We start from the raw sequence: 16,439 nt of genomic DNA, 5'->3' as shown, positions 1-16,439 counted from the left end.
CGAGCCTTCGAAGTTCACAATTTTTCGCGTGTGCTCGTTTCTCGAACGTTGTTTCGCCACCGGTAAATCCCATCGTAAGTCTACGATATCTAGACGTTCTGCAGAATTAATAATTCAAGATTAATGCGAGATAAGCCGGCCCGTGCACACGAAGAATCAGAAGACGTCGAGAAGGTATAAGAAGAGAAGAAAAAAAGGAGGAAAAGAGGACGTACATATATGAAAAGTTTTATCGAGGCGGGAGCTGCCGAATAAAAGCCGAAGTTCGTTTATTGCTCTTCTTGGAACAACCGAGTGCAGCGTTGGACGAAGGACGCGCCGGTGCTCGATGAAAAGTTGAAGCAACACTTTCCCCTTTGTAGGTTCGCGCGTCTACGAACGTCACCTCGCGCTTGTTGTCGAGCCATGATGAGCCGCGTATTAATTAAAATAGGACTCTTTTCATTCGTCACAAGGCCTCTGTTCCTCGGGGACGCGAAACTAATTTTTACAAAAGCGCATTGGAACGCGACCTTTTAAAGCGACAAACCCTTCGTTCTCGGTAATTACATAGCGTTCCCGCGAGCTCGACCACTCGCGTTTCGATTAAACGAGAGCCACGCGTCGCCTGCGCTCCATCCTGTAATTAATAAAATCAATTAGTCGATATCTCGCCGTTTGATCTTTGCTCGAAGCATCGCGCATTCGGACAATTTATGCCGAATGAACAACGTGGCTGCTATCCTCGCGACAACGTCGATAAAAGGCACAGCGAATAACCGGATCGAAACGAACAAGAAGAAGAAGAAGAAGATGAAGAAGAAGAAAAAGATAAAGAAGAAGAAGAAGAGGAACAAGAGCAAGAAAGGGAGAAGAGCGTAAGGTCGGAGAAGATGAGTTACGTAATCGCAGCAACTCGTCGGCGCATGTGTACCGATCGCCCGGGGCGAACGGAGACCTTGTCGACGTGCATGAGAACTGGGCCGTGCCGCTCCGCGCCGCGCCAGTGTCCACCGCCATCCCGATTTTACTGGACTCAAATCGAACAACCCACCCCTTTCTTTAAGAAAGTTTCTATTGTGCCCTGTTTAAATTTCTTTACGCTCTATACTAACTATCTATCATTTTTTCAATAACATATTCGCAATTATTCGGGTTTCAATCGTGTTGTTAATGCATTACGTTTTGTTCCTGAAGAAGCAAACTGACTATGTTCACAAAACATCGGGACGCGAGACAATGCGAGTATTAAACGACACGATTGAAAGCCGAAGAATCACAAATATATCGTGTAATCACGGTACAAGTTTAAAATATAGAAAGAAAGGACCATTTTATGGTTTTACTGTTCCGATCTGCTATCTTTTCTTCGAATCGTACTCTTCCTCCCGTTTTCTCTTTAATTATGTAAAAAGAACCGAAAAAAAAAAACAATTTTATTACCTTTTATTAGCTTGTTCCGTCGCACCTTTTCGCCTTATAGACTTGTAGATTAGGGGTCATTAAAAAAAGCTGAATTTTTATAAACCGAACATTCGAGAATATTTGTCAAGTTTATTTTCATGTTCTACCGAAGCACGCGATCAATCTTTGGAGAGGAGGATCGGACGAGAATCTTTTCCTTCTTTGTAAATTGACTCTCCAACTAGCGTCTTTCATCCGTCTCAGTCTTTCCTCTTGTAACTTATTTTCTCACTACTCGATTTCGTTCGGAATCTCAGCTTCTTCCAACTGGTTTCTGTCACGATACCACCACAAACATTTCCGGCAGGCTGACTGTCGTCGCAGAGTCTGCGACGTATTTGCTCTTACTCTGCCGGCTAATCTACGACGTATCATACTTTGATATTTGCTCGTGAGAAATAAGGAAGCCATTTACATACAGGAAAATCTTTACTAATTTGGTTAACATAAATACGCAACGTTCATAGTTTCTCAATAAATATTTTTGTATCGATACCAAAGACATATCTCATCAATACCGATAATTCTAATTATTATTCTAATTATTATTCTAATTATATCTTCTAATTATATTTGTTGAATTCTTAATATACTTATATATATATATCGTTCTATCGATAATAAATGAGCTTCATTTCGTCTCATCGGCACGTTTATGAATCAATTTCTCCGACTATTCGCGCCAAAGAGGATTGTATACTTTGCGCTGCAAAAAAGGACGTACAAATCAATCGCATTACGTCAATCTTTCTTAAACTCGTTCGTCATTTATACTACTTACAAAGGAACACGCATACGCGCGCATTTATTGCCTCGAGTTTGCAACGTGAATTAAGGGCGACTGTTGCCATGCAAGATATACAGAGTCACACACGCGGTTTCAAGGGCTCGAAGCGACACGGTTGCGCCTCGAAAATGGCCCGCTTTTTGAAACAGAATTCAGATTTACAATCGTAATTCCCATCACACGATCATTCTTCGAATTTCTGACGATTCCTCGATGACCTCAGCTTCCAAACCAACATTTTGTAAAAGTGGTCATGGATCCGACGATAGCACTTTGATTTCACCGCGAGTATGCATACAGTCAGTCGCGAAAGTCTACGTATATCCCCCAAGTATAGAATTAATAATAAAAAGTTTATTATATAATTGTCTCGATACGTTAAAACAGATATTATTCGAATGTAACAGAATTTATTCAGGTTCATCTTTACTAGAAAAAAAAAAAACAAAAAAAAGGATTAAAAAGATATAAAATACAATGTTGCGAAAATAACTTAGACTTAATATTATATGAATATCTTGCAGCCTCCACCTCCCTGCGTAATCATCAATAATGGCCCGGTATCTCCTTGGCATCGATGAAATCAAAGGTTTTGTAATTTCTCATGTAATTTTATCTTAAGATTTTTCCGAGTTAAATGTTTGAATTTTTGTAATTTCTTGCGGAAATACATTAATGATCTCGTTCATATATAAATATAAATAATATCGCGTCAAAGTGAGTTTTCAGTTTCTTTGGTGAGTCAGATACACGAAATTCGATAGGCGTACGTAGACTTTCGTGGCTGACTGTATGTACGCCGGTCGGCCATGCTCCAGAAATTGTGAAATTTGAATTAGAATTAAGGAATTTCTTGCGGAGATAAACGCGGTTACTTTGACGGGCAGATTTCAGAGCACGGACGTATTATCTTTTCACGTAACATGTGCACGCGTGTTACCTGTTTCTAGAACTACTCGAGTGAATCATTCAGGTGTACACGGTTGCTTAGAAATCTGATAACAAGCTAGAACACTTTGCCCCTTTGCGAAATATCACTAGATTTTTTGTAAATATTTGCCGAATCTGTCATAGATCTACAGGAAGTTACCTGAACTTCTAACTCTAAATTATATATTATTATAGTTTACAATGGCTTATTCAAGCGCATATTCTTTTTGTTGCAGGTATTAGGTCCGATTTCAGGATGTCACGTGAATCCAGCGGTATCTATGGGACTTTTAGTAAGCGGGAATTGCAGCTTTCTAAAGACGATTTGTTACATAGTTTGTCAGTGTTGCGGAGCAATCGCAGGTTCAGGAATTTTAAAGGTAAAGTCAACAAAAATTCATAAAAAAAACGACTTTGAATTTTTTATTCAACCGATAACCAATCATTATTACTAATTAGCACTTTTACCGTTGATTGAATTCTCATTACCAGCAATATTATAGCCTACCAAATAATTCTTTAATCTTTATTTTTTAAACCTGTTTGTAAGTTGCACGTGTGTATATCGCAAATGTAGATACAGTCTGAGAATTGTTCTTTGTCCTGTAATTATCCAACAAAGCTTTTTAGTCGCCTGATTTTAATTAAAACGTCGTTTTAATTCAAAGGTCAAGGTTTTATCATTTGTTTGCCGACATTCATTACATCAGAAAATAACGACTCAAAGAAATTACAGGTATGCATTATGCCTGATCCATTCGTGACAGTTAATTCATATAGACATGCATAGCCGTCAATTTCGATGATTAGCCTTTGTTGGTATATATCTTACAATTCATAGATCTATATCTCACGATTCGCAAACGAATACAATATTTGATTACTTTTCAAAACGTAATATATTAAAATATTAAGCATGAGAAAAGAAACAAATTCATCGACGGATCTTTCAAAATAAATGTACGACAATTTCATCGATATTACACTTTCCCGTGTATTTTTTGCATACTTTTGTTCTTTAAATAATGGCCAACAGTAAATAAGTTTCTTTCTTTAAACTAGGATAAAGTATAATTGTTAGAACGTGCTTATATCTGAAATACTGTCGCATTAAATTACATAATGCAATGTGATAGCCATTAAGCCTACAATTACAGTTGCTGGACTGTATGTAGTTGTCGAAAACCAGAATCCATTGAAAGAACCGCGGCTATAATTATCCAATAAAAACTGTACAATTGAGAAACGAGTATAGTTACCTTTTTCGGCTTTGACATAATGTCCCATGCTAACAGTACTAATTGACGTGATCGAAACAGCATCGAATCATTCTTTTAACTGATCGTCGATCGTCATTTTAGTATATATGCCCTAACGAAACGAAACGAAACCCGCGAAAGATCCATTGAAATTTCTAAAAGGAAATTTGTAATATCTATATCTATGTAAATTAAATATAATAAATTTATATTCGTATTCGAAGTATATTTATAAAATTATCCAAGACGATTGAAATGGTTCAAATTATTATTGCTGAGGATGCCTTAAAAATGATCCATAGATTATAGATTATAAATAGATAGGTTTATAGATAAATAGGACCTTCGCTTGCAATAAATAAAGAGTAAAATGAAGAAACAACTTAATTTAATATTTCTTACGTCTAACATTCCTCCATACCTTTTACATTACTAGTTTAGCGAATATATATGCAATTTCATATTTTTGTGGGAATAATTTAAAAAATGGAAACCAAGTATGAATATTTTACTCATAATTGCATCAAAATCAAAATCCACAGTCTAAAATCTACGCATTACGCGTCATTAGCTTGAACACCCGCTACTGTCGCCCATTCTCTTACAACATTTATCCGTATGCCATATACAGTACATGTTATGATATATTCGTAGTATCATAGTATACGGTACATATTGTAATACCTTCAAAGTGAATGTAATTATTTGCAGCTATTGATCCCTGTTGAAGCGGCAAATAAGGGCTTAGGAGCCACAAATTTGGGCTTACTGGTCAACCAAATGCAAGGCATCTTCATGGAAGCGATTGTTACATTCCTGCTACTTCTAGTTATCCACGCAGTAACAGATCCCAAGAGAACCGACACAAAAGGATGGGCGCCTTTGGCGATCGGATTGACCATCACCGTGGCTCACATGGCTGCTGTACCTGTAACAGGAAGTAGCATGAACCCGGCTAGGTCGTTAGGTCCTGCGATCGTCCTTGGTAAATGGGACGATCTGTGGATCTATTGGGTCGGACCGATCCTCGGAGCCTGTATCGCCGGTGCCTTGTACAAATTGGCGTTCAGACATAAAACGATGGACGATGAAGCTTCTTACGACTTCTAACAACAGAATCGAACGTAAATATCGCTTACGATGTGGACCTGTTTCCTGTAAACGAAAGAAACAAGTCAAAAATCATGTTGATATCTGCTGAATGGAAATTTACTGCATTTGACGTATTAAAGAAAGTTTAAATGGTGCTTTTCGCGAAAAAAAAGGAAAAAAGAAATAGGAGAAGATATCGTTCGGTTTAATTCATATCGGAAATTGACGATAAGGTATTTTTGCAAAACAAAACACGACTGATCGAATATTTTAAACTGAGAAAGAAATGGACGTTCTGTTTATAGTCTGAGTAATCTTTTAACAAGTATTTAGTACAATTAGATGTTTAGTAAACTAAATCCTTGCATTGTTTTAGATACTACTTATAATTGACGAGACAGGGTATATTTATACGTTTCAGTTTTTTGCATTTCGATCGTTGGAGGAAGAATCAAGAAACGAGTCAATTAAAATTCAACGAAATTAAACGATGTAAACGCAAATCATTTTGCAATATATTTGACCGCGTTTGACGTTAATTTTTTCTTATGTACTTTGCATGCAATGATCTACGAAAGATATATATTATTCGAATGAGAAACTTAAACAACATCTTGTTTAGAATAGATTTTGTTATTGTTAATAGTATAATTAATGAAGTATATCTGTTTAATATTTATCATATTTTTAATGACGATAAGAGAAAAGAATTAATACGCTCTAAATGTTCTAGGTACATAATCTGTATTTATCCGAATAATTTATGAAATGTATTTAACTTTAATCGATAATTTTAATAGTAACTTATCAAATTTATTATGGATACATATATGTATCATATTATGAACGCTATACAATTTCGTTCGATAGATTTTCATCTTATCACAACAAAGATATCCATGTACATGTCGTATCGATATATTTTGTACCCCCTTTAGGTTTTGTACATATTGTACTTGCATTTACTTGTAAGATGTCACATATAAATACATGGTTCATATTGCACACTATGCTTGTATAAAGTATTTATTTAAACAATTCTTTGATCGGCAGCTTGAACAATTTGTATCTAATAAAATTCCAAATATGCTCTATGCAAGTAGTACGACTCTCAATTAATGGCTCCGCTTCAAACGCTAATCTCAACAAGTTCGTATCAAAGGACTCGGTTTGTAAAACAATTTAATTACACGCTAATTACACATGCTCCCATCGAGCTTCCTCGTTGTATCGCACACATCTACGGCTCGAAGCAGCAGAAATAGCACGTACCGAAATAGACGAACGTGGTTTTTGGATGCTTGGGTGATGCCAGTAAGTCCCAGCATCGTCGACCGGCAACGTGTCATTCGATTGCAAATTACCAACTGGAAAAATAATCGAGATCATTTGCTCGTATCAAACGGACCATCGAACGAAACGAAAGATTTCCTTAAACCTATAATTGGTAATTAGTTAACGTCTGTCCTCTCAAGAACGGTACGGTAAACCATGAAAAGAAGTTGCGACAAGTGTTACAGTGAACGCACATGAATCGAACGCTATCTATATACGTACGTGAAAAATATTAAAGTATTTTGTGCAACAGAAAATTAATCGGAAGCGTAGAACAAAATGTTGGGGGAGGAAGATAGCGGAGTCAGTGATTACTTCCGGTCAAATTTCCTGGCGCTCCAAACTGCGGTTACTCCGCAGGATATGAAAAAATTCATAGCCCTGAATGAAAATTCGGAAAGGATCCGTTTCCTACTGCGTTATCCAGTGATTTATAATTTGCCTGTGCGAGTTACTGAAGAGGGAGAATTGCTGAAGAACAGCGAGAAAGCTCTGAAACTTAAGGATATTGGTAACAAGTATTTTGGACGTGGTGAATTTATTAAAGCGCTAGGATATTACTCGAACGCGGTTCTGCTAGCACCTAGGAAAGGTAATTGATGATCGTTGATACTATCGCTGCTATTCGTCTAATGCTGTTGAAACGTTAACATTCTACGCGTTATTTGCTTCGGTAAAATTGATCGTTTCACAATCTCTACCTAAGCTATTCCGTCAACGCGCCCAGTTCATCGCACACCGATTTTATAACAATGTTAAAATTATGTCGATGCGTTTTAAATTTAACGTAACTTGATCTTCGCCTCAGCTTTGACAATCGCGCGATACACCAGGCAGCGAAAGTCTCGAATCTTTGATATAATCGTAAATTCGATGTGAATTTTTACCTTGCTTTAAAAACTACGATCGAATCAATTGCGAACTATTCCTCAGACTTAGGAGTTATACTGGCGAATCGTTCGGCAACGCTTTACCATCTAGAAGAGTACAGTTACGGTCTAACAGACGCGGAAGAAGCTTTACGCGTCGGATATCCACACGAATTACATTATAAAATTCAAGAAAGACGCGCTAGATGTTTGCTCGGATTAAAAAGACACGACGAGGCTGTGCTAGCATTCAGGAACGCTTTGCAAGCATTAGACACTGCGAAACTATCGTTGGACAAGAAACAGAAGCTCGAGGCAGACATTAGACTTATGCTTGCTGTGATAGACAAGGGTAATCGGCTGGCACAGAAGACGTCGAAAATTCCTCAGAAAGAAGAGATTAGGGAGCCTAAAAAGACGACTCTAAAGATCGAGGACTGCAATCCTCTGTATCCTTCCTGTAGCAAAGCGGTTGAAATTAAGGATGAAGGTGGTAACATAGGTAGACACGCCGTTGCTACTAAAGACATCGAACCTGGGGAAACGCTAGTGATAGAAAAGCCACATTGTGCAGTTTTGTTGGCGGAATACAGGTGCGGTTAATTGAATAGAAACCTCGAAAAGAGTCCAAGCACGTTTAGCACGTTTCGAGAAACACTGGAAAAACTAACGCGTTTTAAGTTTCATAAGTTTCAAACACCTAACGTGCTTCTTGTATTCAACGTTGATTTGCCTTCTGACCAAACATCTGCAAGCTGTGTGCATTAAAACGATCGACAGGAATTGTAGCCAAATTGACCAAAATGTGCCACAGACCCTTATTCGAGATTTCCATTCAATTGTCAAATGACTTGTTCAGAAACGATGCTGGAAATTATACTTGATTAACATTAAGACTTATATAATTTCATTGCAGACTCACCAATTGTCATCATTGTTTCACGAAAATATTCGTACCGATACCAACTAGCTGCGACACGTGCAACTTCGTGGCTTACTGTAGTATTCCCTGCAGAAACAAGGATGCCGAGATTCATAAAATCGAATGCATGATACTACCCAGCTTATGGTTCTCGGAAACTTCTGTAAATTGCTTCTTAGCTTTAAAGGCAATCGTTCAGAAACCCTTCGATGAATTATTGACGCTCAAAGATAAGCTTAAAGCTACGAAGGGCAGATTCGAGACTTCGACACGGCGACCTCGTCGACACGATGACTTCGAAGCTATCTATGGATTAAGTAATCAATTAATCGATTATTACAGTCGTACAAAAATGGGAAAAGAACGCCTTTTGATGGAATAAATCTAATATCATGATGTTTTTAATTAAACACGTTTATTAATAGATATTCATTGAGAAAAATATATGCACAATATCCATTTATGTTTCTCTTTGTACAGTAACTCACGAGGAAGAAAGAACATCGGAAGATCTTTTCCATAGAACTTATATAGCTACTTGGCTATTGAGACTTTTAAAACGAAGCCCTTACTTTCCCGAATGGGTTAAAACCCCAGATTCAGCGGAAGCGATACCCTCCGATGGTGAATTATACATAGGCAGTTTAATTCTACATAATTTAATGTTAATACAATTTAACGCTCATGAAGTAAGTCATGTTATTTCTCTTTTTCCCTTTTTTTTTTTTTTTTTTCCAGTAAAACTAGTATCAAATGTAGAATCGAAAGTTTTATATATTTTATATATTTAGCATTTATACATTTACATTTCATTCTCAGATATCGGAATTAGTTGTACCAAAGGGTAGCAATATTTTAGCAAAAGCTAAAAGTAAATTTATTGGCGGGGGTGTTTACTCGACAGTTTCACTATTTAATCATTCGTGCAATCCTGGTATCATCAGGTAAATAGAAAGCTATTAATGCGAACTGTAACATAAATGAAATTCATAATAACAATCGTCCATAATTTAATTACTAGGATAGTAATTATGAAATAGTAAATCGTAAATAATCATCACTGGCTACATAGGTATTTTATCGGTACCACTATGGTTGTACGAGCAATTCGCACTATTCCAGCAGGAGAGGAAATCTCCGAAAACTACGGCCCAATTTTTACAACTACTCCCGAAGCTGAACGGAAACGGAAACTAAGAGTTCAATACTGGTTCGATTGCAACTGTGAAGCATGTACAGCACATTGGCCTACTTTGGAAGAAATCGATCCAACGATTCTAAGGTATTCTTTATTTTGATACGATTATTTCAAATCTTTTGTGGCTCGAAATTAAAGGCATGAAATATTTCGATCTTTTTTTAGATTCAAGTGCGAGACTGGTAAAGAATGTGGAAACGTTCTACCTATAAAAGCAGACACAAACGAGTTCATGATCGGATGTTCCAAATGTGGCAAGAATACTAATATTTTCAAAGGTTTAAAAGCGTTACAAGACACGGATGCCATTTTTAGAACTGCTTCCAGAAACCTGGAGGAAGGGAAGCACCAAGAAGCATTAAAATCTTATTTAGAAATTTTAAAACTTCTAGATGAAACCCTTGCTTTACCCATAAGAGATTATCATCTATGTCAACAAGGTGTTCGATTATGCATGCTTCCTTTAGGAAACGTTTCTTATATTTAAGAATTCACTGCGTCAATGAAATCAATAATTTAACAAAGAAAATGTAACCAAGTATAATAATTTCAATATATATATATGTGATAATTTCTTTTTTAACTGAATATTTAATGGGATAAGAGATATGAAATATACGACTCCGATGTACTATTACTTCCATACTTTATTGTTTTCTATTAATGAACATCAAACTGCTATTTGCAATAGGAAAGCCAAAATAATTATACCATACATTTTTATTTTAAAGTCTTAAATTCGTAAGAGTACAAAATAATTAATACAACATAAAACGGCCGTTCCTTCTATTTCTTCATGAACTTCTTTACATGAAAAACGTCTCACTGTTATGCTTATCGTAGTAATTGTCCTCAATTGCAACCGAATTCTTTTTGTCTCACCCGTACACTTTGAAGCAATGGGTACGTTCCGTAAGAGATTTATCATACTCGATAGTTTACATCACAAATAATTTTGTTGCGTGTACAATACCTTTGTATACATGTGTACGCGTCTGTGAAAATGTGTTGTGCATGTGAAACCGACTACACACGCCTGGGTACATGTCTAATTAAGTTTTACGCATACAAGCAACGTTTTATGCGTGTACAAAGTGTTAACAACTTAAATTCTAAACATTATGTACGTGTATTATTTTATATCTCTTATGAATGTCTTTTACTCGTATTATCATTGCTTCGATAGAATATGTACGCGTGGTAACGATTATCTTTTTTATGTACATATAAAATCGGTTTTCTTTATCTTCCATCCGGCACATTTAGTCGATCCGTTCTCTCAAACACTTTTAGCACCTAACTGTAAGTAAATAGAAAAGACATTTAGAAAATATACACTTGCTCCTCGATGTAAATTCACTACATTGCTTTTTTGCACTGGAAACCGGGAATTTCATTGTAAAGAGAATAGAACAGGCGAATTCGTGCAACACTAAAACTTTGTTTAGTTAAGAAGTACTGGGAATGCTATATATTCATGAGTTTCTTTCATCTTTCTTCCATGTTGAACAGTAGAAAAACACAATCGATGACAATTTTCTTTATGTTGGAAGTGCAAAATTCGATCTTTGCTACTTTTCTATGCATATATTCTTTCTGGTTTGTTTTTTTAATTTGTGGTAATATTAGTACCGTCTGTCACGGGAATCCGAACGAGAACGGCGGTCTCGGCTACGGCTACGGCTCAGTGATCTCCTTCGAGGGCTACGGGATCTTGACCTAAAATATTAAAAAAGCATTTTATACCACTTTTTATTAAAGTTTGAAAAACAATTTATTAATACACGACGTTCTATTTTGTCTCAAGTTTTGTGTCATTATCATTAAGATGGTATTAACTTTCTGAAATATATGCCACCTAAGATCGCATCTAAATCATGCTCTATATTCCTCCAAAATATTATAATATAAAATTAAACGTGGTTGTATTAGATGATGTATGAGACGAAACAGAACGTCGTGCGTTGAACACATAGGTACGAAAATGATCGCAAGGCAACCGTAATAGAATTAGGACTGGCTAATTCCTATTTGCCTAAGGGGTGATAAAACTAGTTAGACACAATAATTAATACAAAATGACATCTCACCAATAATGAGAAACCAATAAACGAAAGTAGGATTAATTTAGTTAAAATAAATTTTTACAACTGTTACAGATATATATGTAAATATATATCTTGATAAATACATATTATGTAACAGGCGGCAGTTCCCTGGTCCAATGTGTACCAACATATCACTAAAACAATTAAAAAAAAATATTAACCAGTGTCTTCTATTCCGTTTGCTAAAAATCTGTTGAATAAACATAATTAATTAATAGAAACTGTCATTGGACTGCAGAGAACATGACACCATCAATTAGACAAAAAAAAAAGAAAAAAAAAGATAAAAAATCTTTGAAAATCGGTGAAATACCAGACAACTGTGAACATGTAGTGGTGGTTGGTGGTGGTGGTACTTGGTTGGGTGGTGGTGGGATGGTGTGTAGGTGGTGATCATTTTGCTTTGCTCAGTCGAAGAGAAGTGGCGGTCGCGTTGTCGGCTAAGTTTAACGTGATGGTTGACGAGTAGTAGTAGTAGCAGTAGTAGTAGTAGTAGTAGAAGTTGGGACGGACGGACGGACTGACGCGCCGAGATTTTGACAGAAGTATTCGTTCATATCGCGTCGGCTGTTCGATGGATTCACGATGCTCCTAGCCGCTAGAGGTTGAGGTAGCCCGAAGAAGTCTTTTTGAAGGGGAACAGACGGACTGACGGACAGCATCGGACTGTCAACTGACGGACGACTTGGCTCCTACCGGTGACTGGTGGTGACTGATGGTGACTGGTTGGGAAGTTAGTGGGCAGGCAGGCTTTTTTTTTGTTCAGTTTTGATTGCTAGACTTTTTTTCACGGTGGCTGTAGTAGTAGTAGTAGCAGTAGTAGTAGTAGTGGCGGGGAGACGAGCAGAGCTAGGAGCTGACGCTGGTAGAATCTGCAAACGTCAGTTTTAGCAATATAACCATCAAAGTTATCATACTCCTGGCCACTATTGGTATACACGACTTTTTTCCTTAATCCAAATTCACAAAATTGCACATGTATCACTCGTCAGTGATATTATCGTTACGATTATCCTAGACTGCCCACTCTAATGCGTACAAAAGACTCTACTTGCAACTGATCTGATTAAATTTATATGATGGATGTATCAAATTATCCGTTATATACTTATCGCAACGCATGGTGCAGTATACTAAGAAACCGTATTTTAAAAAAATAATAAAATTCGACTTTGTACAACTAATACACCAAAAGTAATAAGAACAATTAAAAACTGCGTCAATGCGTGTACGATAAATAAATGTGATCAAAATACGAAGTGCATGAGATATTTGCACATTAGTGAATTTTAATATCAAAATCTTTTACTATATAACGAAATATTTAATTAAATTGGATGTGTAACTTCTACTTAATTTGGTACCTGAATAGATAACAAAATTTTTCAAATAAAATGATCAACTGCGATTGCTTATTACATAATTTCTATGCATTGTTAAAATCATAGTTTTGAATACCAAATAACTTAATTCCAAGCATTTAGAAAATAAAATTCATAAGATACTATAATAAGACCACAATAAGCACTAGAAACAAATTGTTTTAAACTGGTAAAATTAACACCAGACACCGCTATGATTTACTTTTATCTGCCACCGGTGCTTCTCTTTATGCACCAAACTAGCATCGTAGTTGCCAACTAATTCTGGAGCTCAAATTTTCGATTATCTTTTTTGAGTTTTCTAAGTTATTTCTTCGTCCTCAGCCTATCTATTCTTTTAGTCCTGTCCTCTCCAACTTATGCCAATCAATTAACAATATTTGACCGCCGATCGTGACAATTGCGCAATTCTCAGTGTTCAATACATTTCGATCAGAATTATTCTATGTTTTATATGATATATTGTGATTCTGCGTGCAAAATTGCGATGATCACAATACAAGCGGTACTTGTAAATACCTACTTGCAATTTGTAGATCGACTGTTCTTGGTAAGGCCCTGAAAATTTGATAAAATTATGAAACATGAGGGGATTACCTAGAATATCGGCTTATCGGCGATCTGCGTGGACTTCTTGACCAGGACCTAAAAAAAATTAAGAAAAACTGTTGTATGTTTCAGACTGCTCATATGTTGCCAATCGCCATGTTTCGCTTTGATTTCTTTCTTTTGTCTACTCGCACCTGAAAATTACGGTTAACAGGGCTAGGAAAATCTTACCTTGGATAACGACCCAGTGATCTCCTTCGAGGACTGCAAGATCTGGACCTATAAGTTTGTCAAAAAGATATATGGTATGTGAATCCTGTTGTTCGCTAAGCATATTCACAAGGAGATTACAATGGGGAAAAAAATGAGCTATATATGATATCGCTACCTCTGCCATAACTAAAAATTTACCCTAGCATCTCCCGTTTAGGTTTCCCATGCAGTGTATTTGGTTGCTCTTCGGCTAACCTCGTAAATTTTCACATTTTATATAAAAATATTTTATGATGCTCAATGAAACTTTTTCTTCAATTATCATTACAACTTATCAAATCTTTAATTTGCAATTTGCATAAGAGTACTAGCCAGAAGAGCGATAATATCAAATAAATATAGTATATAATATATTCTATCTGCATTCCTATATAAAATAATTAAAAAAAAAAAACAATTTACATCCTCTGTGCATAAAAAAAATTCACCGAAACCCGTGCATCATTTCTTGACATTCTTATTTGATAACTGCACTGTAATACCTACTTGGTGAGACACTTAGTCATCTGCAGCAGCTCAAATGTTGCTGTAAAACATGGATATTCAATATTTTAAGATTTCTTACCTGGAATATCTTGGACCTGATCTCCTTCCACCTCCACGCCTACTTCTTCCTGAGGACATTTCTACTCGGACTCTGGTCCCACAACAGCGTCTGAAAAATAATAAAAAATACAAAACGATTTTTATTGTTAAAATTCATAAAACTGTTATTACATATGAATTATATATACACAATATGTATATATACAATATACAACCATATACAGGTATGTGTGTTATGTGTGTGTTTGTACACACACAATAATTACTACATAACACTTACGTTCCATCTAACCCTCTAACTGCATCTTCTGCATCTCGTGGGTCTTCAAATTCTACAAATGCAAAACCAGGTGGTTTTCTTGCAACCCACACATTTCTTAGTGGGCCATATTTACTGAATGCACTTTCAATTTCATGTTTACTAGCACTGTTTCCTAAATTACCAACGTAAACTTTACATGAAGGATCCCATTCACGATAACGTGACATTGCGTCTATAAAGAAGAAATTTTTTTTTATTAATAACAAAATAAATTTTAAATTATCAACAGAAGTTTTGATTAATAAATCAATAGTTTAAGTACGTATGTGTTGATAATTGAAGTATTTCATATAAATAGGTAGTGTGTCCTTGATGGACATATTATCGAATTCAATAGCCTATGGCCTACGGCCTATGAGAATAAATCGACACCCACTGTCAGTTTACCTATACTAAAAAGATATCGACCGGTGACAAAAATAATACTGCTGTATACAATATTTACAGCTAAAAAGCAATATGTATTTTGCATGTGTCTGCTTCATAATCAAGTTAATCTTATATAATAACCTCAATAATCTACAATCGAGTCAGTCACAAAAGTTAGTCGATTATACTAAAAAGGGAAAGTCGGTATACCGCCATGTTGTGCTCTCAATTTACTGCAGTAACGAGGACTAATTATTTCGGAATTTATTCAGGAATGTAGATCTCGTATGTTATTTGAAATATTGTTGCTATATACAAATATTATTTTGTTTTCGATTTTATTCGCATAAATGTATAAATATTACAAAAAGATTTTAGAATTTGTCGGAACAAAAACTGACGCCATAGAATTTTTGAAGCAATTTTCTTATTTTCGCGTAATATTTTCAAAATTAAGTACAAATAAACAAGTGCATATCTAATTTCGATAAAATATTATTATATTTTACTTACTTAAATGTATACGTTGATTAAGTGGATTTCGTAGTTTCGTAACACACAACCCTTCGCTCGTACTGCACAAGTAGAAATGTCCACAAAATGGTGGCGTATGTAGCGTTAATCTTCTTCCGTGGCCTCCTTTCTAAGATGGCATTGGTGTATATTGCTTTCTACTTCCTAGTCAAATGATAGTTTATTTCTACTTTAGGATCACGTATTAATATTCAATGATTATGTCTTTTAAATGTTTACTATCCTGTACTTAAAAAATATTAATTTGTTTGAGTAATATTTAGATTGTTAATACAAATCTAAAATATATATTCATATTTTAATTATAGATTACTTGTAAATATTATGCAATGAAATTAATACATTAAACAATAACGTACATTTATAACCAAAGGAAGCTTTTAATTATTTATTTAAAAACAACAATAGTGCCATATAATTTTTCATGAAAATCGATAAATACTCTGTATTGATTCACTTCATATAAACAATAGAATATCTATGTACTCATATAATATGCATGTTTCTTCTCGTATCATACG

The 16,439-nt window shown here is 35.5% G+C and overlaps 3 protein-coding genes and 1 long non-coding RNA gene across 12 annotated transcripts in view; 3 read left to right on the top strand and 1 right to left on the bottom strand.

Annotated features, from left to right (window-relative positions):
• Positions 1 to 6,521, top strand: part of LOC139985414 (aquaporin AQPAn.G) — a 33,802-nt gene extending 27,281 nt beyond the window's left edge. For all 3 annotated transcript variants that reach the window (XM_071999824.1, XM_071999825.1, XM_071999826.1), the window contains 2 exons: positions 3,397 to 3,540; positions 5,131 to 6,521. In XM_071999824.1, the coding sequence (XP_071855925.1) occupies positions 3,397 to 3,540; positions 5,131 to 5,529 (543 nt within the window). In that variant the 3' untranslated portion in view covers positions 5,530 to 6,521. The remainder of the gene's footprint in view (positions 1 to 3,396; positions 3,541 to 5,130) is intronic.
• Positions 6,522 to 6,664: 143 nt separating this feature from the next.
• Positions 6,665 to 10,472, top strand: LOC139985409 (SET and MYND domain-containing protein 4). The gene is made up of 7 exons (XM_071999816.1): positions 6,665 to 7,438; positions 7,780 to 8,308; positions 8,632 to 8,954; positions 9,118 to 9,326; positions 9,457 to 9,581; positions 9,710 to 9,919; positions 10,001 to 10,472. The coding sequence occupies exons 1-7, from the start codon at positions 7,126 to 7,128 to the stop codon at positions 10,320 to 10,322; spliced, it is 2,031 nt and encodes a 676-aa protein (XP_071855917.1). The 5' UTR covers positions 6,665 to 7,125; the 3' UTR covers positions 10,323 to 10,472.
• Positions 10,473 to 10,564: 92 nt separating this feature from the next.
• LOC139985418 (RNA-binding protein 1-like) lies at positions 10,565 to 16,053 on the bottom strand. 7 transcript variants are annotated; one of them, XR_011799406.1, is made up of 8 exons: positions 15,898 to 16,053; positions 14,974 to 15,187; positions 14,713 to 14,802; positions 14,106 to 14,153; positions 13,923 to 13,970; positions 12,640 to 12,815; positions 11,468 to 11,554; positions 10,565 to 11,135 (listed from the first exon to the last, which is right to left on the bottom strand). XR_011799406.1 is itself a non-coding variant. In XM_071999832.1 (7 exons), exons 2-7 carry the CDS (start codon positions 15,180 to 15,182, stop codon positions 11,132 to 11,134), a joined length of 486 nt encoding a protein of 161 aa, XP_071855933.1. In that variant the 5' UTR covers positions 15,183 to 15,187; positions 15,898 to 16,053; the 3' UTR covers positions 10,565 to 11,131. The 7 variants fall into 7 exon arrangements, 4 of the variants coding, with proteins under 4 accessions (XP_071855933.1, XP_071855935.1, XP_071855934.1 ...); XR_011799407.1 differs by lacking the exon at positions 14,106 to 14,153; XM_071999832.1 differs by lacking the exon at positions 12,640 to 12,815.
• Positions 15,512 to 16,290, top strand: LOC139985422 (uncharacterized). Its single transcript, XR_011799410.1, has 2 exons — positions 15,512 to 15,669; positions 15,763 to 16,290. It is a non-coding gene; the product is annotated as an uncharacterized lncRNA (long non-coding RNA).
• The last annotated feature ends 149 nt before the right edge of the window (positions 16,291 to 16,439 follow it).

The sequence above is a fragment of the Bombus fervidus genome, chromosome 3 (assembly GCF_041682495.2).
Source record: "Bombus fervidus isolate BK054 chromosome 3, iyBomFerv1, whole genome shotgun sequence".
Classification (NCBI taxonomy): Eukaryota; Metazoa; Arthropoda; class Insecta; order Hymenoptera; family Apidae; genus Bombus; species Bombus fervidus.
The sequence above is the reverse complement of the archived record's forward strand: the minus strand, read 5'-3'. Positions and strand labels throughout refer to the sequence as shown.

Bases quoted from the DNA above. Each gene is read 5' to 3' on its own strand.
- LOC139985409 (XM_071999816.1), top strand. From the start codon at position 7,126: ATGTTGGGGGAGGAAGATAGCGGAGTCAGTGATTACTTCCGGTCAAAT. The intron at 8,955-9,117 runs GTAATCAATTAA...CTCTTTGTACAG, and splicing joins CGAAGCTATCTATGGATTAA to TAACTCACGAGGAAGAAAGA. The intron at 9,327-9,456 runs GTAAGTCATGTT...TTTCATTCTCAG, and splicing joins TACAATTTAACGCTCATGAA to ATATCGGAATTAGTTGTACC.
- LOC139985418 (XM_071999832.1), bottom strand. From the start codon at position 15,182: ATGTCACGTTATCGTGAATGGGATCCTTCATGTAAAGTTTACGTTGGT. The intron at 14,803-14,973 runs GTAAGTGTTATG...ATTATTTTTCAG, and splicing joins GTTAGAGGGTTAGATGGAAC to ACGCTGTTGTGGGACCAGAG. The intron at 13,971-14,105 runs GTAAGATTTTCC...AATTTTTTTTAG, and splicing joins TCACTGGGTCGTTATCCAAG to GTCCTGGTCAAGAAGTCCAC.